General features: G+C 53.6%; 1 protein-coding gene across 1 annotated transcript in view; it reads left to right on the plus strand.

The window, feature by feature from the left end:
- The window catches only part of LOC133342103 (rho guanine nucleotide exchange factor 28-like), a 58,135-nt gene that overhangs the window by 26,471 nt on the left and 5,623 nt on the right, over positions 1 to 26,041 (plus strand). The window contains exons 2-3 of the mRNA XM_061551077.1: positions 17,374 to 17,418; positions 18,500 to 18,647. Of these exons, the coding sequence (XP_061407061.1) occupies positions 17,386 to 17,418; positions 18,500 to 18,647 (181 nt within the window). The 5' untranslated portion in view covers positions 17,374 to 17,385. The remainder of the gene's footprint in view (positions 1 to 17,373; positions 17,419 to 18,499; positions 18,648 to 26,041) is intronic.

The following is a 26,041-nucleotide window of genomic DNA, read 5'->3' on the forward strand; positions in this document are numbered from 1 at the left end:
CTCGACGTGGATCCGAGAGCGTACGGCACACAAAACGACCAAATTCAACCCGTGAGAGAGAAGTGCGTGGGCTGTGGCAAGGGGGTGTGCGTCACGGCAGGCGGCGCGGGGGGATGAACAAGGCCTTTGCCCAGCAGTCGATAGATCGTGGCCGATGCAGTGGACTATTTAAGCACCCGAAATAAACTCTTTGGTTTTTTCGGTAAAGTCACGTAGGTAAAAAAATCTAATAAAATAAATGAAAACATCTAAATTAAATGACGATGTTTCGTGCGCAACACAAGCGTCCGTCGTCAGGTGGGGACAACCACAGCGAGAGAACTATCGCTGGTGTATTTTCTACCTACGTGACTTTACCGAAAAAACCAAAGAGTATGAATCCTTGCAGTCACGAAAGCTTCAAATCTAGAACACCCGATGTAAATGCGCCTCATTCAAGACCCAAACGTCATCGCATCCCCCGTGCTTCGGCAATGCTCGTCAGGGCCACTGGCGTCTGAACATGGAGCAGGTCAATGTTGCACATCCTCCATGAATGGAAAAAGAAAAGGCATGAGCCATGGTAGTGCGGTTGTGGCCGTGAATTGTGAACCACATGGTAGACCCATAGAGATGTACAGAGAGAGATACGTTGAGACCCATTGAGATGCGCAGAGATATATTAAAGACACGAGCCACAGTCGTGCGATTGTGTCCGTGCAACCTGTAGTCTGTGCGCCTTGAACAGCGGAGGAGGAGGAACAGCAACAACTCCACAAACTCTCTCTGTCGGGGGGCCCTTCTTGTCGTGACCTTCGCGTTAGCGTCCAGCTCCTGGACTACGTTGCTGCTGCTGCTGCCGCCACCGTCGTCGCATGCGAGAACACAAACCCAGAGTGGAAATCCCATTTTGGATGCTGGCAAAAAAGGTCCCCATAGATGTAACCGCTTGACCCCGAGCTCTGTGGGTGTTGTGATGCTTGAATTGCCTTTGTTATTGTTCGCCTTTTTGCATTCTCTGGCCTCACGCCGGGGGTGAGACAAGACCTCTAAGGAGGCTGTCTCTGGTGCAGGCCAATGGGTTTGAAGGACAATGCGTGTATCATCAGAGCATGCTTGTTTGCATGTTTTGCCACAAGTACGTGTGGTTAATGCAGACTTGACGACTTGCAAAAAGGCGTCTACTTGGGTGTGTTGAACACCTTAACACAGCTCCTGTTTTATTGCAAGAAAAGGGGAGACACCTATTGTTCGTTTTTCTATTTTTTTAAACATTTACTGTAACCGTGGCCGCAGGGCTTTTAACGGTCAGTGTGCGGCCGCTGCCACCGATCGGTGCGCGGTTTAGCCCGCCGCTCGTTATCGTCGGCACTGCAGGTGGCCCAGGTGCCCGGCAAGAGCGGCGGTCCCAACGTCGACGCAATCAGATCGGCCCGCGGGCAGCACCGTGGGAAGTGTGGCGTTATCGCTCCGTGAGGCTGCAGGCCTCGTGCTACTCTCGCTTGTTTTCGCGAGACGGTGAGCGGCGAGGTTGCCGGCGTGGGTTACCAGCGCGAAAATCATGTCGCGGGAAGCTGAGGCTTGCGTGTCCGCGTGAGGCTACGGAGGCGAATTCGGGACGCGCGCGTTCCCCCGTTGGTTCGGAGCGTGGACGTCGCAGCCTCTCGTCTGCCGCCAGCCCCTGGGACTGTCGCCGGGATTCGCGGGGCCTCGTTTGCATCATCGCCGTCGCTTACTTGAAGCGATGGCGTCCCTCGGAGTTCGCTGCGCGATGGACCCGGTGAGCCGAGTTTGATTCCCGACGCGGCTAACGTCGGCGGTGAGTAGCGGTGCCTCGTTTTCCAGTCGCTCTACGTTCATCGCTTCGACTGCGCAGCGAGAGTCGGCAGTTCTCTAGCCGCAGTTCGCTCCGCACTACTCCGGCCACACGCCGCCTCAACGTTGACACTCCACTATACACTACACTGCAGTACACTACTGTACACTACACTACTGTACACTACACTACTCTACACTATACACTACACTACTATACACTACATTGCAGTACTCTACTATACACTACACTACTGTATACTACACTATACACTACGCTACTATACACTGCTATACACTACACTACTATACACTACACTATACACTACACTACTGTACACTACACTACTGTACACTACACTACTCTATACTATACACTACGCTACTCTACACTATACACTACACTGCTGTACACTACTGTACACTACACTACTCTACACTATACACTACGCTACTGTACACTGCTATACACTACACTACTGTACACTACACTGCAGTACACTACTATGCACTACACTACTCTACACTACACTACGCTACTCTACACTATACACTACAATACTCTACACTATACACTACGCTACTTTACACTATACACTACGCTACTCTACACTATACACTACGCTACTCTACACTATGCACTACACTACTTTACACTATACACTACGCTACTATACACTATACACTACGCTACTCTACACTATACACTACACTACTGTACACTACACTGCAGTACACTACTATGCACTACACTACTCTACACTACACTACGCTACTCTACACTATACACTACAATACTCTACACTATACACTACGCTACTTTACACTATACACTACGCTACTCTACACTATACACTACGCTACTCTACACTATGCACTACACTACTATACACTATGCTACTCTACACTATACACTACGCTATTATACACTATACACTACTCTACTGTACACTACACTGCAGTACACTACTATGCACTACACTACTCTACACTACACTATGCTACTCTACACTATACACTACACTACTCTACACTATACACTACACTACTGTACACTACACTGCAGTACACTACGCTACTATACACTACGCGACTCTAGACTACACTGCAGTACACCACTATGCACTACACTACTCTACACTATACACTACGCTATTATACACTATACACTACTCTACTGTACACTACACTGCAGTACACTACTCTACACTACACTATGCTACTCTACACTATACACTACGCTACTATACACTATACACTGCTAAACACTGCACTACTATACACTGCACATTGGGCTCTTTGAAAGCCCATCGTTAACAGGGGTGGCCGTTAAGACGGGTTCTATTCGACTCGTTCGTGCCGATCGCATCTCTCGCAATCGCTGAGCAAGCGCAGACGAGCGGGGAGGCAGCAGCAGCCGCCAGGTGGTGATGAGGCTGGCGTGTAGCAGCGGCCGCCAGCACTAGCAGTGTTCTATATATATCAAGATGTTCTCAGACGAGTTAACGAGTTTCGATTGAAAGCTTTCGTGACTGCAGGGATTCATCTTCTTGGTTCTTTCGGTAAAGTCACGTAGAAGGGAAATAATAAAATAATAAAAATTTTACATAATAAAATACAATTCTCACGACGTTTCGGCCACAACGCAAGCAGCCGTCCTCAGGTGAAGAACAGGTCTGCCGTTCAGACGCTGCCCTTCCGTTCAGACGCTGTCTTTCCGACAGACCTGTGTTTGCTGCTTGTGTTTTATTTTTATCATTTTATTATTTCCCTTCTACGTGACTTTACCGAAAGAACCAAGAAGAGTTAACGAGTGTTTATGCACGTGGGAGGAGTCCGGAGAACCCAGAGAGGGAGCAGCACTGTATCCCCATCCAGAAGGGACAGATGGAGATTAGTCTCCTGGCGTCTCGCAACATTTCTGCGAACCACCAACCCTCGCTGCTGCTTCCGCTGTGCTGAATTACAGGCAGCCACGCGCGTAGCCACCCCCGGCCCGGCTATGAAGTTGTGTGTGTGTGTGCGTAAGGTCTGGAGCGAGCGGTAGTGTAGCAGTTGACACGCTGCGCTACGAACCCGGCGACCCGAGTTCGATTCCCGCTTATGGCCAACACCAGTGACGATTATCTGAACTGTGCCTCAAATGAGTACCTGGTGCGGTGTGTAAACATCGCCATTGGGGAGACAAAGGCGGCCGGGCGTGGTGTTGGCCACCCAGCCCCTCGTGTGCCATGCCGGCCTTCATAGGTGGTACTACTCGCTATCAGCACTTGCCCCAACAATCTGTTAAAGGCTATACTGGGGATGTTTGTCTTTGGACCAGTCATCCCCTAGGAATGGCGACTCCCTTTTCCACCTGGTGCTCCCAGCTTGCTTCTTTCTTCCTTGCCACCGAGCTCATGAACGAGAACACCCACGCGGGAGATGAGGGTTTAGAGGTGGTCCTCCCACCCTCCGTCAACTCAGCCTGAAATGAGGTTGTAGTCACGGGACTCCCCTAGGTTGACTCAGTCAGAAATTGGAATCCAGAGAGGGCCTCCGCTTTGGTCGACTTGACCCAAGTTGAGGATCTAGTCAGGGTCTCCTCTAGGTCGACTCGGCCTGGAATGATGATCTAGTGAAGCCCCCCGCACCGAGAGATGGCGCGGGTTGGCACACGGCTGGCGCGTGCGTGACCCCTGCGTTTGTCTCGGGGGTCTCACAGGCGATGATCGCCACGATCCCCACCTGGACCGCAGCAGCAGCAGCAACAATCTCGCGTTTCCCACAACCTACCCGGACGGGTTTCCGTTTCGTTTCTGCGAGGTTGTGATATTTTCTATTTTGTATCCACGTGCTGTAGTTCTCCCACGGTTAACTTCGTTTTTGATCCTTTCCACGAAAACGACCGTCGACCAAAATAACCGTCAACCCAACGTGGGGATGACGCGTTGGAAGCATTAATCCATTTCAAGACGATCGGGGGGGGGGGGGGGGGGGGGGGGCACGTGCCCCCCCCAATGATCCGATCGAAATCCCTAATTTCGATCGGATCATTAGGGTTTATTAGTAATACATCTGCATTTTGCGACCCCTACTGCTACTGTGTAGCTTATTATTATGTGCCAGGGACTCTATGAGATGATAGGACAATAATCTGAGTCTATAATTGGCAATAAGTAGCGGCAAAGCGGTTATAAGTGACAGAGAATTGTGCGCAGTTGCATTTACAGTACGTGACTTCCCTGAAGGCATTCACCTTCAGCGAGCGTGATGCCGATCACACATTTCAGGCCGAGTCGACCTAGAGGAGACCCTGACTAGATCCTCATCTTGGGTCAAATACCTGAAAATCCTGGCTGCGCCATTGATCGGAAGTTGACCTTTTTGACCCTGAAAACGTAGTCTGTAACATTTAAACACTCAGTGTTGATAAATTGATGTAAAATATTGTAGGATTCATATTCATGAAAACCGTAGTTAAATAATAAATTAATTGGTCCCGATTGCCGCCCGCGTGCGATAACGTCAACGCACCGTCATTCTAAACGTTAACGTCAGTCGGAAACCGTGGGCTCCTCTATGGGAGACGAAACGTTCATCGAGAAACGGTTAACCGAGAAACCGAAAACGGTTTCACCGTTAACTGATGTCACCGTTAACCGATTTCACCGTTAACCGATTTCACCGTTAACCGATTTCACCGTTAACCGAGAGACTACTTGTTGTGGTCGCGTTGTTCAATGTCCCGTGGCGGGACTGTAGCTGGTGAAACAGGGTCAGGGCGTCTCCCCTCCCACCCCGCCGTGCCTCCATTCTCTGTTTCTCTCTCTAATCCACACTCCCCTCCCTCCCTCCCTCCCCCAACCTGACCACCACCAACAACCACACTCCCCTCTCTCTGCTGTTCCTGCCCCCCTCCCACCACACACACACATACGGATTGAGTTCCGTTTCGTCCAGGCTGGCTGGGTGGGTGGCTGAGTGACTGGCTGGCTGAGTGACTGGCTGGGTGGCTGGCTGGCTGACTGACTGACTGGCTGGCTGACTGGGTGGGTGGGTGAGTGGTTGGCTGGCTGAGTGGGTGGGTGGCTGGGTGGCTGGGTGGGTGGGTGCCTGAGTAACTGGGTGGATGGCTGGGTGGGTCGCTGGCTGAATGGATGCATGGCTGGCTGGGTGAGTGGCAGGGTGGGTAGGTGCCTGAGTGGCCGGGTGGGTGGATGGGTGTTTGGGTGGTTGGGCGGGTTGGTGGGTGGCTGGGTGGCTGGCTGGGCGGGTGGGTGGCTGGGCGGGTGGCTGGGCGGGTGGCTTGGTGGGTGGGTGGCTGGCTGACTGGGTGGCTGGCTGGCTGGCTGGGTGGGTGGATGGGTGGCTGGGCGTGTGGGTGGCTGGCTGGGTGGCTGGGTGGCTGGGCGTGTGGGTGGCTGGCTGGGTGGGTGTTGCCACAATGCGCCTCGTAACGAAAAGCGCTCGGGCCTTGTCCAGACCACCAGCACAAAATAACTGAACGTGCGGGGTGTGCCGTCGTGCCGGAGCGCAAAACTGAACACGTTGAGAAATCGAGGGCCATGCCACCCGTTGAGCGGTGATGCACGGGCACGGCTGCCGACCGGTTTTGCCCACGTTCGGACTCGATCGGTAGAGTGCGGCCATTGGCAGAGTGCAGCGGCAATGGCCGCGTATTTCTCATCAGGTCTCTTTGAGTCGGCGGTTCTGAGCCACAGCGTGGCAACAGAGGCCGTCCTGTGGAGTCGGTGGTCTGGATGAGGAGTCCTGGCGAGAGCTCCTATACACGCAAGGCCGCAAGCCCTCAGCGGGCGGTTGAACCACGGCCAGTGTCTGCTACCGTTACCGTCGGTGGTTATTAGGGTTTGAATTGAAGCTGATATTTCGTGGACAGTTTTTTTTCCCCATCGTGCCTCTGTGACTCCCCCCCCTTCCCCGCACCCTTGAGCCACTTGGGGCTCCAGGCCTGGGATTACCTTTGCTTTTGCCTTGGCGCAGCCGCCACTTAACCCCCCCCCACTCCGTCATCGCCCCCCGCCCCCTCCATCCGTCCCCTGCTGTTGCTGTGCTTCGGTAACGAGAGATGCCACCACCACTACCGCCGCCGCTCTCCATTCAGCGAGCCCCGGGGATTAGGTTCCTGGCGTGACGGCCATGGGACAATAGGGAGACGACGGGAGGGACGGGTGGGGGAGGGTGAGAGAGTGACCGACCATCATCATCATCATCCACGGTCTATCTTAAACTCTAAGCTATTTAATTTGACAGGTAAGGCCCCGCTGAGCTATGTAGATCTTTTTTCAGAAGCGACTTGGCTATCGCAAATGATTGCTCAACCAAGTGGCTCATCATCATGATCATCATCGTGTGGAAATTTATAGCAGCAGCCAAATATTCTAAACGCGTGCTGACGTTGATTCTAAATGTGGAGGGAATAACCTCCACATCCACGCGACCAGGGGGAGAGAGGGAGACACGCAAACTCCAAATGTACAGCAGGCGTCAAGGCTTGGGATCGAGCCCGCGATCTCCTGTGTACCAGGCGAGGGAGTTAACATCTCCTAGCCACCGTGGTGATGATGGTGGAACCCACGACCTCCTGTGTACCAGGCGAGGGAGTTGACATCTCCTAGCCACCGTGGTGATGATGGTGGAACCCACGACCTCCTGTGTACCAGGCGAAGCAGTTGACATCTCCTAGCCACCGTGGTGATGATGCTGGATGAAGGCCGCCGCCTCCTCCCCCCTCGCCCTCTTCGCGATGCCCCAATCCACGCCGCTCGCACGCAAAGCCGATGCGACGGTGACGTCGCTGTCGTCGATGGCCGTGATCTATCCGCTGTTGGACCAAGGCTGCCCCCTAGGCGGTCGTGTCTCTTGCGAGCCTGTGATACCCTTGCTCCCCCCCCCAACCCCCTGCCCCCAGCCCTCTGGCCCCCTGGCCCCCCGCTCCCTCCTCTGAGTGCCCCCCCCGCTCGTGTTCCTCTCATCCGCGCCGCTCCTCTATCCGTCTCTCCGTGGAGTCGCGAGTCTCCGTCTCTCTCTCCCGCGCGCTGCTTTTGCGGGGTCGTCGGCATTCCAGATCTGTTCGATTGAAAGCTTTCGTGACTGCAGGGATTCATATTCTTGGTTCTTTCGGTAGAGTGACGTAGAAGGGAAAGACGCTGTCTTTCCGACAGCTCTGTTTCTTCACCTGAAGACGGCTGCTTGCGTTGTGGCCGAAACGTCGTGAGAATTTTATTTTATTATGTTTTATTTTTATTATTTTATTGTTTCCCTTCTACGTAACTTTACCGAAAGAACCAAGAATATCATTCCAGATCTGTTCGATGACTGCCCTTCTAATAATGATAATGACTGCCCTTCTAATCCGGCGACCTGGGTTCGATTCCCGACTCGGGGGGGGGGGGGGCTTTCTGTGTCCTCTCCTGCCACCCCTCACCATTCTGCAGAGTGAGTGAGTGAAAGTGTGAGGGAGTGCTTGAGTGAGTGACGGTGTGAGTGAGTGACGGTGTGAGTGACGGTGTGAGTGAGTGATGGTGAGTGAGTGATGGTGAGTGAGTGATGGTGATTGCGTGATGGTGTGAGTGAGTGATGGTGAGTGAGTGATGGTGATTGCGTGATGGCGTGAGTGAGTGATGGTGAGTGAGTGACGGTGTGAGTGAGTGACGGTGTGAGTGAGTGAGTGTGAATGAAAAACTAAGACGAGGTTTTCTGGCAATAAGAAAACAGGAGCTGTGTTAACATGTTCAAACACCCAAATCGATGATACACCGATTGGCAAGGCATCAAGCGCGTGCATTCACCACACACAGTACTCGTGCCAAAAACCACGCAAACAGACATGCTCTTGTAATCATATTTGCATTGTTTTTGGAACCTGATTGGCCTACACCAAAGACTACAGCCTTCTTCAGGGCCTAGTCTCCCCACCGGTGTTAAACGAGAGAACTACGCCACAAGACGAACAGCACAAAGACAATGACAGTACCAAAGTTTTCATTGCTTGGGTTTGAGCAGTTCTATCTGTCAGCGATAGTGTGAGCGGTGTTTGTGTGTTCTTCCCCTTGTTCTGCATGGCTTTCTTCCCATAGCTAAACACACACACACAGTGTAACTGATATTGACCCAAATGTCTCAATGCTGAAACGCCACCGACAAATGATTCATTTGGGATAACAGCAGCAGCAGCAGCAACATCGCTCTCTACTGCACAAACTTGGCAGGACCGTCCTGAAAAGGGTGCCTTGAGACTCAGTGAGGCCCTCTGGGATATATCAGATTAAATAAATCGATGACAAACGTGGGCTTCAATTGGCACCCGGGGCTCCGATTACGAGCGCGTCAATTCCTCTTACAAAGCAACCGCCGGGGAGGTTGGTGGATCGTCGACGGAGGAGGTCGCGCCCGGGCTCGCAGGGAGTAGGCGCCGCGGCAAAGTGCCGACTCCACCTTCTCCATCTGCGTGGGGATCGAGCGTTGCCCCCCCCCCACCCCGCCTCGCACGCGTGGAGCGTCTCTCCGGGTGCTCCGGTTTCCTCCCACGTGCACACTCACTGAAAACGCTTTGGTATATGTCGAGGACGGCAGAACTTGGGCGATTTGTTGGTCGATGGTGGCGGCTGCTGCTGCTGCTTGCTGCTGCCTTCCCGCTCGGCTGTAGTTCCTTGGGAATCTGCGTGAACAGTGACGGTGCGGTCGCCGCATCGACGCGGCACTTTCAGATGCGCTTCTGCGGCCGTCTGGAACGCTCTTCCTTACCAATATTAGGAAGCCACTGGAGCTATGCACTTTTAAATCATGTAGATCTCCACAATACATTACTATACACACTACACTACTACACACTACAATACTATACTATACACTATAATATTATACAGTACACTTTTTACTACTATTTCTTTTACCTATAAATGTAATTCTTTGTCTGTGTGTCTGTGTGGCCGAAACTTGTGAAGGATTTGGCTCGCAAACCGTGGGGTTCATATATAAAAAAAAAAGTAGCCAGGTAGCATGCCATAAGCCCCGTGCTGAGCCAGCGCTATTCCGATTTTGCGTCCGTCACCTTTTAAGTAGTTTAATTAGCGATTTAGTGCTGTTTTGGGTTATTTATTTCTTACATAGCGCATGCTCGACCCTACCAACTCGCGTGCGTTCGGTGGGGGTGAGGGGGGATTCTCTTTCGTGTGGACACTGCGGAAGGTAGCACGCAGATTTACAGCTCCTTTTAAACATTTATTACCATGACTGTTTACTCAATACAAATTGCCTGTTATAGGTTAGACTAGCGGGAAGTACCCGGCGTTGCCCAGGTGAAAAAGACACACACACACACATCGACTTACACACACACAGACATCGACCCACACACACAAACACATCGACTTACACACATGGACCCACGCACACACATCGACTTACACACACACATCGACTAACACACACACACATAAATATTGACTAACACACACACATCGACTTACGCACACAAACATCGACGTACACACACGTACAGCGACTTACACACATATCGACTTACACACGCATATCGACGCACACACACTAATGGACACACATACACGGACTCACACACACACACGTTGACTTACACAAACACATGGACCCACACACAGACACATCGACTTACACACACATATCGACGCAGACACGCTCATCAACTCACACACATGGACTTAGACACACACATTTTAAAATGTACTAACTTGATTTTTAAATATTGTCTACACACACACCACACACACATATTGACTAACAACAACAACCGCCATTCACCACTAAGTGGCGGTGACGTCACCACGACGCTTGTGCCAGGCCATGTGCACCTTGAGGCCAAGTGAAGTGTCGAACGCCCGCTGGCAGGAGGTCACGGGGCAGACCCAGATGTCACGGGTCGACTGAGATGACTGGCTGATGCACATCCTGTGCCCCCTACTGTGCCAACTTGCTGTGCTTTAGCCACCCGGCGCTCCGCTCGTTGTTGTGAGCATCGCTCCTCCGCCCTCCGTTGTTGTTGGAGGGCGACTGCCTCCAACTGCCCAGTAGCGTCCTTCACGAGCCTCCTCCACAGAGGTCGATCTTGACACCGCTGGTACCAGTCATCGACAAGTCCACTCAGCTCCACGTACTCCTGTACCACATTTATCCATCTCTTCTCAATAAATTACCACTAAACCACGACAAAAAAAATTGACTAACAGACCGACTGACACACAGACATATCGACTCACACAAGGCCTTACACACACATTATTTAAATATTTACCAACTTAATTTGGAAATATTAGTTGTCTACACGCAAAAAATATTTTAATATTTCCGAACTGATTTTTTAAATATTAGTTTTCTATCTACGTGAGTTTAGCGAAAGAAGCAAGAAAATAGTACTTAACATTGCCGTGGTGAGGCCTAGTCCCGTGCAAACCCCACGGTTTGCGAGCCAAATCCTTCACAAGTTGCGTCCACACACACAGACACAGACAGACAGACAAAGAATGTCTTTTATAGGTAAGATTTTATTTATGACAGGGATTAACCAATGTTGACAGTTACCCCAAGTAACACGATTTTTCTCCCCGACTACTAAGTGCTACTTTTACATTGTTAAATACAAAATTCCTATCATTCTCCACTGTCTTTGCTTCAGCAACCACGTCTTTACGTGAGGGAATGACATTTATTCCCACGTTTTCTCTTTGAAAATGGGTACATTTCTAAATATCACTGCCCTTCTCACAAAAACCAGGTTTGAGTTGAAGAATAGCCACTCTAGATTTGAAGTTTTCGTGACTGCAGGGATCCATACTCTTTGGTTCTTTCGGTAAAGTTACGTGGGTAGAAATTTAATTAAATCACGACGTTTCGGGCGCAACACAAGCATCCGTCATCAGGTGGGACAACCGCAGCAAGAAACACTTGTTAAAGTGGGCAAAAGGGCTGCTGCCGTACTAGTTGACTTTCATTAATCTTCCGCTATGAGCTCGCGGCAAATGTTTGCACCGAAATGGCACGTCTCTCTCGCTCTCTCCCCGTGGTCGCGTGGATTTTTCTCCGGGTCCTCCCTCCGCATTTAGAATCATCGTGCGTTGAGAGTATTTGGCTGCGATAGATTTCCACGTGATGATGATGATGATGATCATAAGCCGCTTCGCTGGGCTATCATTTGTGGCCAGGTCGCTTCCGAGAAAGAGTGGGCCTTACCTGGTCAAATAAAAATTCTATAAATGTGTTTGGCGTGGGCACATTAGTGACTGCAAGACGTGGAGGGGGGGGGGGGGAGCCCTCCATCCAACAGGGGCTCCACCAATGAGCTGTAGCTGTGCGGAGCCTCTGGTGCGAGTTGTTCTCTGGTGGAGGGCGGATAGCTCGGAGGTCAGTTGGGGTGAGGGGGGGGTGAGTTTGGGGTGAGGTTGAGGTGAGGGTGTGGTGAGGGTGGGGTGAGGTTCACGGAGGAGAGAATCAGAGATTCCAGATGCCACTCACCCACACAGCTCCACACAGATGGGTTCGTGATCCCAGTTGCTGTACTGCGACATCTGATGAGGTCATATTCCTACCCCCTCCCTCCCAACCCCCCACCCACCCCTCCCCCTCTTTGTGTTCCCGTTATCTGCAACGAGCTTCACTTCGGCGGCTTCGCCCGGGACTTGGATTCTCATCTTGGACTAATACACCGACGCGGAGGGTGGGAGGGGGAGGGGTGCGTGACGTCAGCAGGCACACCGCGTGACGCTGCCGCATGCGGGTGACATCACAGATGTGACGTCACCGCTCACTTGCTGTGCAAAATATGTCCAGTCGGTCGTTTGAGGCTGAGTTGACCTAGGGGAGGTCCAGAACCGGTTCAAATAATCGTCACCGGTGGTAGCCGCGAGCGGGAATCGAACTCGGGTCGCCGGGTTCGTAGCGTGGCACTAACCACGACACAGATGTGACGTCACCGCTCACTTGCCGTGCAAAATAAATGCATTATTGCGCCCCCATCCCCTCAAAAAAACACAAGTGTATTTTTATAATGTTTTCATGGTGTACAGTCTGGAAAGTACCCACATGGCAAATTTCCAGTTTGTTGCATGTCGGGAAGTACGCTAAACATTTTGAACAGACTTTTCCCTTTTATATATATAGTGATGATGATGAATGAGCACGGTAACCAACGTTGATGTCGCCAAAATTAAACCCGCAGTGTGGCGCGCGGTGAAATGAAGCGTGGCGGTGGTGAGAGGTGGTGGTGGTGAGAGGTGGTGGTGGTGAGAGGTGGTGGTGGCGGTGAGGTGGTGGTGAGAGGTGGTGGTGGTGAGAGGTGGTGGTGGCGGTGAGGTGGTGGTGAGAGGTGGTGGTGGTGAGAGGTGGTGGTGGTGAGAGGTGGTGGTGGTGAGAGGTGGTGGTGGCGGTGAGGTGGTGGTGAGAGGTGGTGGTGGTGAGAGGTGGTGGTGGTGAGAGGTGGTGGTGGCGGTGAGGTGGTGGTGGCAGCGGTGGCGGTGGCGACGGCGGCGGCGGTGGCGGTGGTGGTGGTGGTGCTGGTGGTGGTGCTGGTGGTGGTGCTGGTGGTGGTGGTGGTGCTGGTGGTGGTGGTGGTGGTGCTGGTGGTGGTGGTGGTGGTGCTGGTGGTGGTGGTGGTGCTGGTGGTGGTGGTGGTGCTGGTGGTGGTGCTGGTGGTGGTGCTGGTGGTGGTGGTGGTGCTGGTGGTGGTGGTGGTGCTGGTGGTGGTGGTGGTGGTGGTGCTGGTGGTGGTGCTGGTGGTGGTGGTGCTGGTGGTGCTGGTGGTGGTGGTGCTGGTGCTGGTGGTGGTGGTGCTGGTGGTGGTGGTGGTGCTGGTGGTGGTGGTGGTGCTGGTGGTGGTGGTGGTGCTGGTGGTGGTGCTGGTGGTGGTGGTGGTGCTGGTGGTGGTGGTGGTGGTGCTGGTGGTGGTGGTGGTGCGTAACGCGAGGCGCCTGAGCTCCAAGGTGACCCAGCTGGTGTCACCTTTCACAGCCGCCGCGTGTGAGTGGCTCACTCTCACTCGCCCTCTCTTGCTCTCTCTTGCCCTCTCCCAGTCTCTCTAGCTCTCACTCGCTCTCGGTCTCTCTCGGTCTCTCTAGCTCTCACTCGCTCTCGGTCTCTCCCAATCTCAATTGCTCTCGATCTCTCTCGGTCTCTCACTTGCTCTCTCTCTCAGTCTCTCTCTTTTTTTACGATCAGAGGAAACAAGAAGATGCTCGGTGTAGTCGGCACTTTGCTTCGTTCATCATTTCGTCAGTCTTTGTCGGTCTCTCTCACTGTCTCTCAGTCTCTCTCAGTGTCTCTCGTAGTCTCTGTCTCGCTGTGTCTCTCTCTTTTACAATCACTTACCCATTCTCTCACACACACACTCGTTCTCTCACTCGCTCTCGCTCAGTCTCTCGTAGTCTCTCTCTCGCTGTGTCTCTCTCTTTAACAATCACTTACCCATTCTCTCTCACACACACTCGTTCTCTCACTCGCTCTCGCTCAGTCTCTCGTAGTCTCTCTCTCGCTGTGTCTCTCTCTTTAACAATCACTTACCCATTCTCTCTCTCACACACACTCGTTCTCTCTTGCTCCCCCCGCATCTCTCACGCACTCTCGTGTTGTCCCTCTTCTCTCTCGCTCCCTTCCTCTCTTCTTGTCTCACTCGGTGTCGCTCTCTCTCTCCATTTCCTTCTCTTCCTCTTGCTCTCTTGCCCTTTCTTACATTCGTGGCTTTATCACTGATTCCTCGAAAAGGCTGCGCGCCCATAACGGCGGCCCTTATCGTGATGTCGCAGCCGTCCCGCTGGAGGGGAAAACGCTTCCTCCAATTGAGACCATGTTCTCGTATTCTGATAGGATGTACAGAATTAACTTTGTGTGCGTGATGTTGTGAGAAGTTGTGTGTGTGTCAATGTGGGTCAGTGTTTGTTGGTGTGTGTGGGTCTGTGTGGGTCAGTGTTTGTTGGTGTGTGTGTCACCGTGTGTGTGTATGGGTCAGTGTTTGTCTGTGGGTATCTGTGTGTGTGTGGGTCTGTGTGGGTCAGTGTCTGTCTGTGGGTATCTCTGTGTGTGTGTGGGTCAGTGTGGGTCAGTGTTTGTCTGTGGGTATCTGTGTGTGTGTGGGTCTGTGTAGGTCAGTGTTTGTCTGTGGGTATCTGTGTGTGTGTGTCAGTGTGGGTCAGTGTTTGTCTGTGGGTATCTGTGTGTGTGTGGGTCTGTGTAGGTCAGTGTTTGTCTGTGGGTATCTGTGTGTGTGTGTGTGGGTCAGTGTGGGTCAGTGTTTGTTGGTGTGTGTGTGTAGGTCACCGTGGGTGTGTATATGGGTCAGTGTTTGTCTGTGGGTATCTCTGTGTGTGTGTGGGTCTGTGTGGGTCAGTGTTTGTTGGTGTGTGTGTAGGTCACCGTGTGTGTGTGGGGGTCAGATTGGGTCAGTGTCTGTCTGTGGGTATCTGTGTGTGTGTGGGTCTGTGTGGGTCAGTGTTTGTTGGTGTGTGTGTGTGTAGGTCACCGTGTGTGTGGGGGTCAGAGTGGGTCAGTGTTTGTTGGTGTGTGTGTGTGTTACCGTGTGTGTATATGAGTCAGTGTTTGTCTGTCAGTGTCTGTGTGGTGTGTGTTGCGGGCTTGTGATGCTGGAACGGCGTGTTGGTGGCCACGAGTCCACGGGCTGCACAGAAGTGTTGCGGCCTCCTGCCGCTGTCATTGAGCTGACCTGGCCCGTGTCTTCCAGTCACTCCGACCCAGGTGCCTGCGCCGTGACCCACTCGGGCACTAGAGTCACTCACCAGGATGACTCTATCTCGAGGGGCCGCTCTAGCCAGCACCAGGGACGGGAGGTCATAGAAGGCATCCGACTCATCTGCTTTGCCTGCATCCACTGATAATTATTCTGTGGGGACACAAGCCACCACCACCACCATTGACAGGGAGGCGAGCCCACAGCAGCCGGGGACTCGCAGATTCCCACACCTCACCGCCAGAAGATGATGCGCTTCCTCAAAGTGAACCTAGCCTGGCACAGTTGTTGTGGTGACGTCATGACCACTTCGTGTTTTCTGGCTGTGTGTGTGTCTGGGGAGCGGTGGTGTAACGGTTATCGCACTGCGCTACAAACCACCTGGTGACCCGACTTCGGCTCCTGCTCGTGACCAACACCAATGGCGAAATATTGGAACTCGTCCCGGGCCTCCCCTAGGTCGACTCAGCCTTCACGAGTACCTGGTGCAGTGTGTGACCATCGGCACTGGGGAGACAAAGGTGGGGGGGGGGCACCCACCTCCCCCCATGTGCCATGCCGGCCTTCGTCGTTGCTTGGTAACAGCACAGTCCGTTGAAGGCTGTACGGGGGATCTTTGTGTCTGTGTATGTGGCATTTGTGGGGAGCGGTGGTGCAGCGGTTAGCGATTAGCACGCTGCGCTACGAACCCGGCGACCCGAGTTCGATTCCCGCTCACTGCCACCAACACCAGCGGCGATTATCAGAGCCGGTCCAGAGCCTCCCCTAGGTCTCCTCAGCCTCAAATGAATAACCTGGTGCGGTGTGTAAAAACATCGGCACTGGGGAGACAAAGGTGACCGGGCGTGGTGTTGGCCACTCAACCCCGCGTGTGCCACAGTGCCGGTCTTCATTAGTGCTGCTACTCGCTCACAGCCCTTGCCCCAACAGTCTGTTGAGGCTACGCGGGGGATCTTTGTGTGTGTTTGCTTCCGCGTCTCTGTGTTTGTGAGTGTCTGTGGTCAGATGCATTAATGGACAGCCGACGACGATGATGATGATGGCCGACGATGATGATGATAGGGGCGGTGATGATGATGATGTTGGCCGACGATGATGATGATAGGGGTGGTGATGACGATGATGATAGGGGCGGTGATGATGATGATGTTGGCCGACGATGATGATGATAAGGGCGGTGATGATGATAGGGGCGGTGACGCGACTGCCCAGCTGTAGCATGTTCGCCGCTCGTTACAGAGGTGCTCGGTTCGAATTTGGCAGTCCGCCCCTGGTTAATACTGCGGTTGCGTGCGCACCAACCGTCAACAATTCGCGCCACCTGCTTCACAGTGGCGTCACTCGGAACGAGCAGCCGGACCATTCCGCCGCATGTGCCGGCATCGCCGTCCGCCAAATTTGCCAAATTGTTTCCGAATTCGTCACTTGGGGACCGCACGCATACACACGCAGCCGGCGATCATTGGCGCCTCCCTCCGCGGTGACCGCCCCGCGCCTCCGTGAGAACGATGGCGCCCAGGCCAAGCCCCGATCTCGTCGACCATCTTCGCGAAAACTCGCGGTCAACCTCGCGGCGACAGTGGCGGCGGCTTTTGGCATCGCGCGTAGTCACCGCATCGGCATCGCGCGGCGCTTTCAGATGCGCTTCTGCGGCTGTCTGGAAGGCTCTCTCCTCCCGATATTGAAAAGTGGTTTCTTTAGAACTGCTGTGTTCATTTTTTTGGCCTTCTCCCGCACCTGCGATTAGCGACGGTTCCGCTCCGTACAGAGCGAAAGAAGTTCGACAGAATCAGTCTTCGTGATGGAGGAATCCGTTACAACAACAATCACGAGTCGACGATGATTCGTGTCTTTTGTTATTTTTGTTGCAGGATTCGGGCAGCATGGACTTCAGCCCCAAAGAGTCGCCCCTCTACGTGAGTACCCCAGACAGCGACCGCCGGTCCTCGCGCGTGCCGAGTGGCGGCAATGGTGCCTCTACACCAGGCATGTCCAAAGTCCGACCCGCGGGCCAATCACGGCCCGCGGTCAGATTTCATACGGCCTGCAGCTTTGGTCTTATAATGTGTTATTTATGGCTCGCCAGCTCTGTCAGAATACATACATCATAAAACTTTAAAGATGTAATTCCTCCTTCCGCCACACGGTGGCAGCACCATTCTAATGCTCTCTGGCTCTGCATCCGTGCCGCGAACCCTTCTCGAGTCATTTCTGCCGTGGCGACTGCAAAAAAAAAGAGAAAAGTTGACAGTGAGGGCCGCCGCTTTCAGGTGCGGTGGGAATTACAATACTTCTCCACTCGCTGCTCTCCACCACCGCGCTGTCATCATCATCATCATCATCACCACCACCGTGGGCTCTCCACTGCTGGATGAAGCTCAGTGCCATGCCACGGACCTGCCGTGTGTTCTCCAATCACGTGGGCCCGTCTCTCCGTGTGATCCCACGCGTACCCCCTTGCAACACCTTTTCGCCCACTTCTAAGTTTTCGTTTCGTGTTCATGACCTTCTCCCTTCCCGTGGACTACGTCGGGACCCCCCTGGTCGCACCCCAACGCGCGCACGCACACACGGACAACAGAGGCAAAGTTCCCCCATGTAGCCTCGACGGACTGTGAGGGCAAGTGCTGTTAGCGAGTAGCGCCTATGAAGGGCGGCACTCCGCACGAGGCGGTGGGTGGCCAGCACCACGCCCTGCCGCCTTTGTCTCCCCTGTCGCGATGTTCATTACGCACCGCACCGCGTACTCGTTTGAGGCCGAGTCGACCTAGGGGAGGCCCAGGACCAGTTCAGACGATCGCCACCGGAGTCGGCGAGCCTCGAGCGGGAAGGGAAGCGGGGCCACCAGGTTCGTAGCGCCGACCGCTCCCCACGACACCACCACACGCGCGACGGGACGCCACGCACGGCTCGCTCCGTGCGCGCGCCCGCACCGTGGGCGTCGCGAGCGGTCGTCTTGACGGGGCGGTGGCCGCTCCGTGTGCCCGTTGCCCGCAGGGCGGCGCGCGGGTCCTCGTGACGTGCGCCGAGGGGACGCTGCCGCCGGGCGACGCCGACTTCTTCCTGGTGTTCGACGGCACGGCCAGCCGCCACGTGGCGCCCGCCACTCGCCTCAACGGCTGCACGCTGCAGGGGTTCACACCAGGTAGCACGCAACACGCACGTACAACACGCGCACAGCACGCGTACAACACGCGTACAACACGCGTACAACACGCGTACAGCACGCGTACAACACGCGTACAACACGCTTACAACACGCGTACAACACGCGTACAGCACGCGTACAACATGCGTACAACACGCGTACAACACGCGTACAGCACGCGTACAGCACGCGTACAGCACGCGTACAACACGCTTACAACACGCGTACAGCACGCGTACAACACGCTTACAACATGCGTACAACACGCTTACAACACGCGTACAACATGCGTACAACACACGTACAACACGCTTACAACACGCGTACAACACGCGCACAACACGCGCACAACACGCGTACAACATGTGTACAACACGCTTACAACACGCGCACAACACGCGCACAACACGCGTACAACACGCTTACAACACGCTTACAACACGCGTACAACACGCGCACAACATGCGTACAACACGCGCACAACACGCGCACAACACGCGTACAACACGCGTACAACACGCTTACAACACGCGTACAACACGCGCACAACACGCGTACAACACGCTTACAACACGCGTACAACACGCGTACAACACGCTTACAACACGCGCACAACACGCGCACAACACGCGTACAACACGCTTACAACACGCGTACAACACGCGTACAACACGCGCACAACACGCGCACAACACGCGTACTACACGCGTACAACACGCTTACAACACGCGTACAACACGCTTACAACACGCGTACAACACGCTTACAACACGCGCACAACACGCGTACAACACGCTTACAACACGCGCACAACACGCGTACAACACGCGTACAACACGCTTACAACACGCGCACAGCACGCGTACAACACGCGTACTACATGCGTACAACACGCTTACAACACGCGTACAACACGCGTACTACACGCGCACAACACGCGTACAACACGCGTACAACACGCGTACTACATGCGTACAACACGCTTACAACACGCGCACAACACGCGCACAACACGCGTACAACACGCTTACAACACGCGTACAACATGCGTACAACACGCGCACAACACGCGCACAACACGCGTACTACACGCGTACAACACGCTTACAACACGCGTACAACACGCTTACAACACGCGTACAACACGCTTACAACACGCGCACAACACGCGCACAACACGCTTACAACACGCGCACAACACGCGTACAACACGCGTACAACACGCGCACAGCACGCGTACAACACGCGTACTACATGCGTACAACACGCTTACAACACGCGTACAACACGCGTACTACACGCGCACAACACGCGTACAACACGCGTACAACACGCGTACTACATGCGTACAACACGCTTACAACACGCGTACAACACGCGTACAACACGCGCACAACACGCGTACAACACGCGTACTACACGCGTACAACACGCTTACTACACGCGCACAACACGCGTACAACACGCGTACAGCACGCTTACAACACGCGCACAGCATGCGTACAACACGCGCACAACACGCTTACAACACGCGCACAACACGCGTACAACACGCGTACAGTACGCTTACAACACGCGCACAACACGCGTACAACACGCGTACAGCACGCTTACAACACGCGCACAACACGCGTACAACACGCGCACAACACGCTTACAACACGCGCACAACACGCGTACAACACGCGTACAGCACGCTTACAACACGCGCACAACACGCGTACAGCACGCTTACAGCACGCTTACAACACGCGTACAACACGCGCACAGCACGCGTACAACACGCGCACAACACGCGCACAACACGCTTACTACACGCGCACAACACGCGTACAACACGCGTACAGCACGCTTACAACACGCGCACAACACGCGTACAACACGCGTACAACACGCGCACAACACGCGTACAACACGCGCACAACACACGCACAACACGCGTACAACACGCGCACAACACGCGTACAATACGCGTACAATACGCGTACAACACGCGTACTACACGCGTACAACTCGCGTACAATACGCGTACAACACGCGTACTACATGCGTACAGCACGCGTACAGCACGCGTACAGCACGTGCACAACACGCGTACTACATGCGTACAACACGCGTACAACACACGTACTACATGCGTACAACTCGCGTACAATACGCGTACTACATGCGTACAACACGCGTACAACACACGTACTACATGCGTACAATACGCGTACAACACGCGTACTACATGCGTACAACACGCATACAGCACGCGTACTACATGCGTACAACACGCGTACAACACGCGTACAACACGCGTACAGCATGCGTACAACACGCGTACTACATGCGTACAACACGCGTACTACACGCGCACTACATGCGTACAACACGCACGCACACACGACGACGGCCATTCGCCCCTAAGACGTCACCACGGCGCCTGTGCCAGGCCATGTGCACCTTGAGGCCACGGGAAGTGTCGAAGGCTCGCTGACGGGGTCACGGGACAGTCCCAGGTGCCGTGGGTTGACTGATCGAGATGACCGGGAGATCCACACCAACTGCAAACTTTTTTTATTTTACCCGCCTGGCGTTTCGCATGTTGTTGTGAGCGTCGCTCCTCTGCCCTCTGTTGTTGTTCTAGGGCAACTGCCTCCAACTGCCCAGTAGTGTGTCCTTCATACACTCACACACTCTCATGCACACACACTCACACACTCTCACACACTCTCACACACACTAACACACACTAACGCACACACGAACACACACTCTCACACACACAAACGCACACACTAACACACACTAACGCACACACGAACACACACGAACACACACACAAACGCACACACTAACACAGACACTCATACACAATGCGCTTGCTGGCTTTGGCGGCGGTCTGTGCTCCTAGCGTGGGAAGCGAGCCACGCGGTAATTCAGGCGAGCCACGCGCCGGCTGGCCACGCCGGCACGAGGAAGGAAACGCCGGCTTCCTCGATGATCTCCGTTACGGCGCTGCAGGTCAAGTGGCCGTGCCGCCCGGGAAGCCGGAGACGACCAATTACGGAATCGGTGACGACGATGAAAGCACGCAGAGCGAGATGGTTCAGGTTGTCCAGCTCCAGTGGAGACGCAGAGCGAGATGGTTCCGGTTGTCTAGCTCCAGTTGAGACACAGAGTGAGATGGTTCAGGTTACACAGCTCCAGTTGAGACACAGAGTGAGATGGTTCAGGTTGTCCAGCTCCAGTGGAGACGCAGAGCGAGATGGTTCCGGTTGTCTAGCTCCAGTTGAGACACAGAGTGAGATGGTTCAGGTTACACAGCTCCAGTTGAGACACAGAGTGAGATGGTTCAGGTTGTCCAGCTCCAGTGGAGACACAGAGTGAGATGGTTCAGGTTGTCCAGCTCCAGTTGAGACACAGAGTGAGGTGGTTCAGGTCACACAGCTCCAGTGGAGACACAGAGTGAGATGGTTCAGGTTACACAGCTCCAGTTGAGACACAGAGTGAGATGGTTCAGGTTACACAGCTCCAGTGGAGACACAGAGTGAGATGGTTCAGGTTACACAGCTCCAGTGGAGACACAGAGTGAGATGGTTCAGGTTGTCCAGCTCCAGTGGAGACGCAGAGTGAGATGGTTCAGGTTACACAGCTCCAGTTGAGACACAGAGTGAGATGGTTCAGGTTACACAGCTCCAGTGGAGACACAGAGTGAGATGGTTCAGGTTACACAGCTCCAGTGGAGACACAGAGTGAGATGGTTCAGGTTACACAGCTCCAGTGGAGACACAGAGTGAGATGGTTCAGGTTCACCAGCTCCAGTGGAGACACAGAGTGAGGTGGTTCAGGTTACACAGCTCCAGTGGAGACACAGAGTGAGATGGTTCAGGTCACACAGCTCCAGTGGAGACACAGAGTGAGATGGTTCAGGTTCACCAGCTCCAGTGGAGACACAGAGTGAGGTGGTTCAGGTTACACAGCTCCAGTGGAGACACAGAGTGAGATGGTTCAGGTTACACAGCTCCAGTGGAGACACAGAGTGAGATGGTTCAGGTTCCACAGCTCCAGTGGAGACACAGAGTGAGATGGTTCAGCTTACACAGCTCCAGTGGAGACACAGAGTGAGATGGTTCAGGTTCACCAGCTCCAGTGGAGACACAGAGTGAGGTGGTTCAGGTTACACAGCTCCAGTGGAGACGCAGAGTGAGATGGTTCAGGTCACACAGCTCCAGTGGAGACACAGAGTGAGATGGTTCAGGTCACCAGCTCCAGTGGAGACACAGAGTGAGATGGTTCAGGTTCACAGCTCCAGTGGAGACACAGAGTGAGATGGTTCAGGTTACACAGCTCCAGTGGAGACACAGAGTGAGATGGTTCAGGTTACACAGCTCCAGTTGAGACACAGAGTGAGATGGTTCAGGTTGTCCAGCTCCAGTGCAGACACAGAGTGAGATGGTTCAGGTTACACAGCTCCAGTGGAGACACAGAGTGAGATGGTTCAGGTTCACCAGCTCCAGTGGAGACACAGAGTGAGATGGTTCAGGTTGTCCAGCTCCAGTGGAGACACAGAGTGAGATGGTTCAGGTCACACAGCTCCAGTGGAGACACAGAGTGAGATGGTTCAGGTCACACAGCTCCAGTGGAGACACATAGTGAGATGGTTCAGGTTCCACAGCTCCAGTGGAGACACAGAGTGAGATGGTTCAGGTCACCAGCTCCAGTGGAGACACAGAGTGAGGTGGTTCAGGTTACACAGCTCCAGTGGAGACACAGAGTGAGATGGTTCAGGTTACACAGCTCCAGTGGAGACACAGAGTGAGATGGTTCAGGTTGTCCAGCTCCAGTGGAGACACAGAGTGAGATGGTTCAGGTTACACAGCTCCAGTGGAGACACAGAGTGAGATGGTTCAGGTTACACAGCTCCAGTGGAGACGCAGAGTGAGATGGTTCAGGTTACACAGCTCCAGTGGAGACACAGAGTGAGATGGTTCAGGTTACACAGCTCCAGTGGAGACACAGAGTGAGATGGTTCAGGTTCACAGCTCCAGTGGAGACACAGAGTGAGATGGTTCAGGTTACACAGCTCCAGTGGAGACGCAGAGCGAGATGGTTCAGGTTACACAGCTCCAGTGGAGACACAGAGTGAGATGGTTCAGGTTACACAGCTCCAGTGGAGACACAGAGTGAGATGGTTCAGGTTACACAGCTCCAGTGGAGACACAGAGTGAGATGGTTCAGGTTCACAGCTCCAGTGGAGACACAGAGTGAGATGGTTCAGGTTACACAGCTCCAGTGGAGACACAGAGTGAGATGGTTCAGGTTACACAGCTCCAGTGGAGACGCAGAGTGAGATGGTTCAGGTTACACAGCTCCAGTGGAGACACAGAGTGAGATGGTTCAGGTTACACAGCTCCAGTGGAGACACAGAGTGAGATGGTTCAGGTTACACAGCTCCAGTGGAGACACAGAGTGAGATGGTTCAGGTTCACAGCTCCAGTGGAGACGCAGAGCGAGATGGTTTTCACGGCGTCGCGAGAGAGTGGCAGCTCTGGGCATCCCCGCTAGAGGGTCATGTGGCCTACTCTTCCGCGTTGGCCAGAAGTTTTAGGAGCGTTAGTTCACTCTATCTGTGTGTGTGTGTCGAGAAACCCAGAGCCTGGGACGGAGCCTGAACTCCACATGAGGTTATGGACCAGACTGAGATGTTGACTGAAATCAAATAAAAACCGTGACCGGGTCTCACGGCGGCCTGCACTGCACCTCCGATTGGCACGGTTGGCTACGTACGGTGCGAAAGAAGTTCAACATTTAGTGCGTACTGCCCATAGACTAACACTGCCCATAGACTAACACTGCCCATAGACTAACACTGCCCATAGACTAACAACTACCCATAGACTCAACACTGCCCATAGACTAACAACTACCCATAGACTCAACACTGCCATAGACTAACAACTACCCATAGACTCAACACTGCCCATAGACTAACAACTACCCATAGACTCACACTGCCCATAGACTAACAACTACCCATAGACTCAACACTGCCCATAGACTAACAACTACCCATAGACTCAACACTGCCCATAGACTACACTACCCATAGACTCACACTGCCCATAGACTAACACTGCCCATAGACTAACACTGCCCATAGACTACACTACCCATAGACTCAACACTGCCCATAGACTAACAACTACCCATAGACTCAACACTACCCATAGACTAACAACTACCCATAGACTCAACACTGCCCATAGACTAACACTGCCCATAGACTAACAACTACCCATAGACTCAACACTGCCCATAGACTAACAACTACCCATAGACTAACAACTACCCATAGACTCAACACTGCCCATAGACTAACAACTACCCATAGACTAACAACTACCCATAGACTCAACACTACCATAGACTAACAACTACCCATAGACTAACAACTACCTATAGACTCAACACTGCCCATAGACTAACAACTACCCATTGACTAACAACTACCCATAGACTAACAACTACCCATAGACTCAACACTACCCATAGACTAACAACTACCCATAGACTAACAACTACCCATAGACTCAACACTGCCCATAGACTAACAACTACCCATAGACTCAACACTGCCCATAGACTGTCACTGCCCACAGACTCAACACTGCCCATAGACTCAACACTACCCATAGACTCAACACTACCCATAGACTCAACACTACCCATAGACTCAACACTGCCCACAGACTCAACACTGCCCATAGACTCAACACTACCCATAGACTCAACACTACCCATAGATAATAATTGTTTTGTACCCTTCTATCTGGCAACAACACTGACACCTTTTTTTACAAGGAGTCATGTTTGCATAGACCACAATACCTGCAGTCATAATGCAAACAAAGGCCGCAGGTGGCGCCCCTCCCCGTGCGGCCTCCTCGCCAGCCCACGCCCCCCGCCTGCGTGCCCCCCGCCTGCGTGCCCCCCGCCTGCGTGCCCCCCGCCTGCGTGCCCCCCGTTTCTATTCCGGCTGATCTACCTGTGCCTCTGTTTCTTACTTTGTTGGCGGTGTCAGGGTGAGCGCCCCGGACTGCGAACCCGGCGACCCGAGTCCCGATTCCCGTTCACGGCCAACACTGGTGACAATTATTTGAACTGTTCCTGGCCTCGCCCCTAGGTCGACTCGGCCTCAAATGAGTAGCTGGTACGGTGTGTAAACATCGCCACTGGGGAGACAAAGGCGGCCGGGGGTCGTGCTGCAAACCCACCCCCTCGTGTGCCGTGCCGGCCTTCATAGGTGCTCGCTAACAGCACTTGCCCCAGCGGCCCGTGAACCCTGTACGGGGGATCTTTGTCTCTGTCTTTCTCTGCCTGTCTGCCTGTCTCTCTCTCTCTGT

The sequence above is a fragment of the Lethenteron reissneri genome, chromosome 1 (genome assembly GCF_015708825.2).
Source record: "Lethenteron reissneri isolate LAM-NWPU_2019-01 chromosome 1, ASM1570882v1, whole genome shotgun sequence".
Lineage (NCBI taxonomy): Eukaryota > Metazoa > Chordata > Hyperoartia > Petromyzontiformes > Petromyzontidae > Lethenteron > Lethenteron reissneri.